Source organism: Nicotiana sylvestris, chromosome 10, assembly GCF_000393655.2.
Source record: "Nicotiana sylvestris chromosome 10, ASM39365v2, whole genome shotgun sequence".
NCBI lineage: Eukaryota > Viridiplantae > Streptophyta > Magnoliopsida > Solanales > Solanaceae > Nicotiana > Nicotiana sylvestris.
In genome coordinates this window covers 143,365,619-143,367,689 of record NC_091066.1, presented here as the reverse complement: position 1 = coordinate 143,367,689, position 2,071 = coordinate 143,365,619, and the positions used below count along the sequence as shown (strand labels likewise).

The 2,071-nt window shown below is 40.8% G+C and overlaps 1 protein-coding gene across 1 annotated transcript; it reads left to right on the top strand.

The window, feature by feature from the left end:
- The first annotated feature begins 492 nt into the window (after nt 1–492).
- On the top strand, nt 493–1,047 carry LOC138880061 (uncharacterized). The gene has a single exon (XM_070159712.1). The coding sequence runs from the start codon at nt 493–495 to the stop codon at nt 1,045–1,047; it is 555 nt and encodes a 184-aa protein (XP_070015813.1).
- The last annotated feature ends 1,024 nt before the right edge of the window (nt 1,048–2,071 follow it).

The window sequence follows — 2,071 nt, the reverse complement described above, 5'->3', positions numbered from 1 at the left end:
TGTCCTACCGGAACCTGGAGACCTCTGATATTCTATCTGTCTGTACTAGATGTAGCTTTCAGTTGTGTCTTGGGACAACACGACGAGACGGGAAGAAAGGAACAAGCCATATATTATCTGAGTAAAAAGTTCACACCCTATGAAGCACGGTATTCCTTGCTGGAACGCACCTGTTGCGCCCTGACATGGATAGCTCATAAATTGAGGCAATATTTCTGTGCCTACACCACATATCTCATATTAAGGATGGATCCTCTAATATACATTTTCCAGAAACCCATGCCTACAGGAAAACTAGCAAAATGGCAGATATTGTTAAGTGAATTTGATATTGTCTATATGACTCAGAAGGCAGTCAAGGGACAGGCATTAGTAGATCATCTTGCAGAAAAACCTGTAGGAGGAGAATACGAACCACTAAAACGTATTTTTCCAGATGAAGAAGTATAATTTGTAGGAGAAGATATCACCGAAACTTATGACAGTTGGAGAATGTTCTTTGATGGAGCTGCAAATTTCAAAGGAGTGGGTATTGGAGATGTTTTGGTATCAGAGACAGGACAACATTATCCGATATCTGTGAAGCTCAGGTTTCCGTGCACCAATAATATGGCAGAATACGAGGCTTGCATCATGGGGCTCAATTTGGCCATCGACATGAATATCCAAGAATTGCTGGTAATTGGTGATTCAGAACTTTTGGTACATCAGGTTCTAGGAGAGTGGGCTACCAAGAATACCAAAATATTTCCATATATGTATCACGTGCAAGAGTTAATGAAAAGGTTCACAAAGATAGAATTCAAACATGTTCCGAGAATACAGAGCGAGTTCGCAGATGCACGGGTTACTTTGTCTTCCATGATAGAACATCTGGACAAGAATTTAATCGACCCTATTCCAGTAAGAATCCATAATCAGCGAGCTTATTGTGCTCATGTTGAAGAAGAAGCGGATGGGAACCTGTGGTTTCATGATATCAAAGAATACTTGGAAAAAGGAGAATGCTCGGAGCATGCGAACCATACTCAGAAACACACACTCTGAAGATTATCCAATCATTTCTTCCACAGTGGAGAAATTCTATACAGAAGGACTCCAAACCTAGGATTATTACGGTGCGTTGATGCCAAGGAAGCTTCCAAACTGCTCGAAGAAATACATGTCGGAACTTGCGGACCACACATGAATGGTTTCGTTTTAGTCAGGAAGATATTAAGAGCAGGACACTTTTGGATGACTATGGAAACATACTCCATCAGGTATGTCCAAAAGTGTCACCAGTGTCAAGTACATGCATATATGATACGGGTACCACCAAATGAACTCAATGCAACAAGCGCACCTTGGTCTTTTGCCGCTTGGAGAATGGATGTTATAGGTCCGATCGAGCTCGCTACTTCAAACGGGCACAAGTTCATTTTAGTATCCATAGAATACTTCACAAAATGGGTTGAAGCTGTATCTTACAAGGTTGTAACCAAGAAAGTCATCGCAAATTTTGTCAGGGATCGTATTGTTTGCCGATTCGGGGTACCAAAATCCATCATCACCGACAATGCCGCCAATCTCAACAGCGACTTAATGAAAGTCATGTGTGAAACCTTCAAAATCAAGCATAAGAATTCCACAACATATAGACCTCAAATGAATAGAGTCGTGGAGGCTGCCAACAAGAACATCAAGAAGATTCTAAGGAAAATGGAGGATAATCAGAAGCAATGGCACGAGAAATTACCATTTGCCTTATTGGGATATTGCACCACAGTCCGTACATCAACCGGAGCAACTTCCTACATATTGGTTTATGGTACTGAAGCTGTCATTCCTACCGAAGTCAAAATTCCTTCTTTGAGAATTATACAAGAAGCAGAACTTAGTGATGCAAAATGGATACAAAGTCATTATGAATAATTAGCTCTTATTGACGGGAAAATAATGAATATAGTATGCCATGGTCAACTTTATCATAATAGAATGTCCAGAGCTTTCAACAAAAGGGTCAGACCTAGACAGTTTACACCGGTGCAGCTGGTGCTGAAGCGGATCTTCCCGCATCAAGATAAAATAA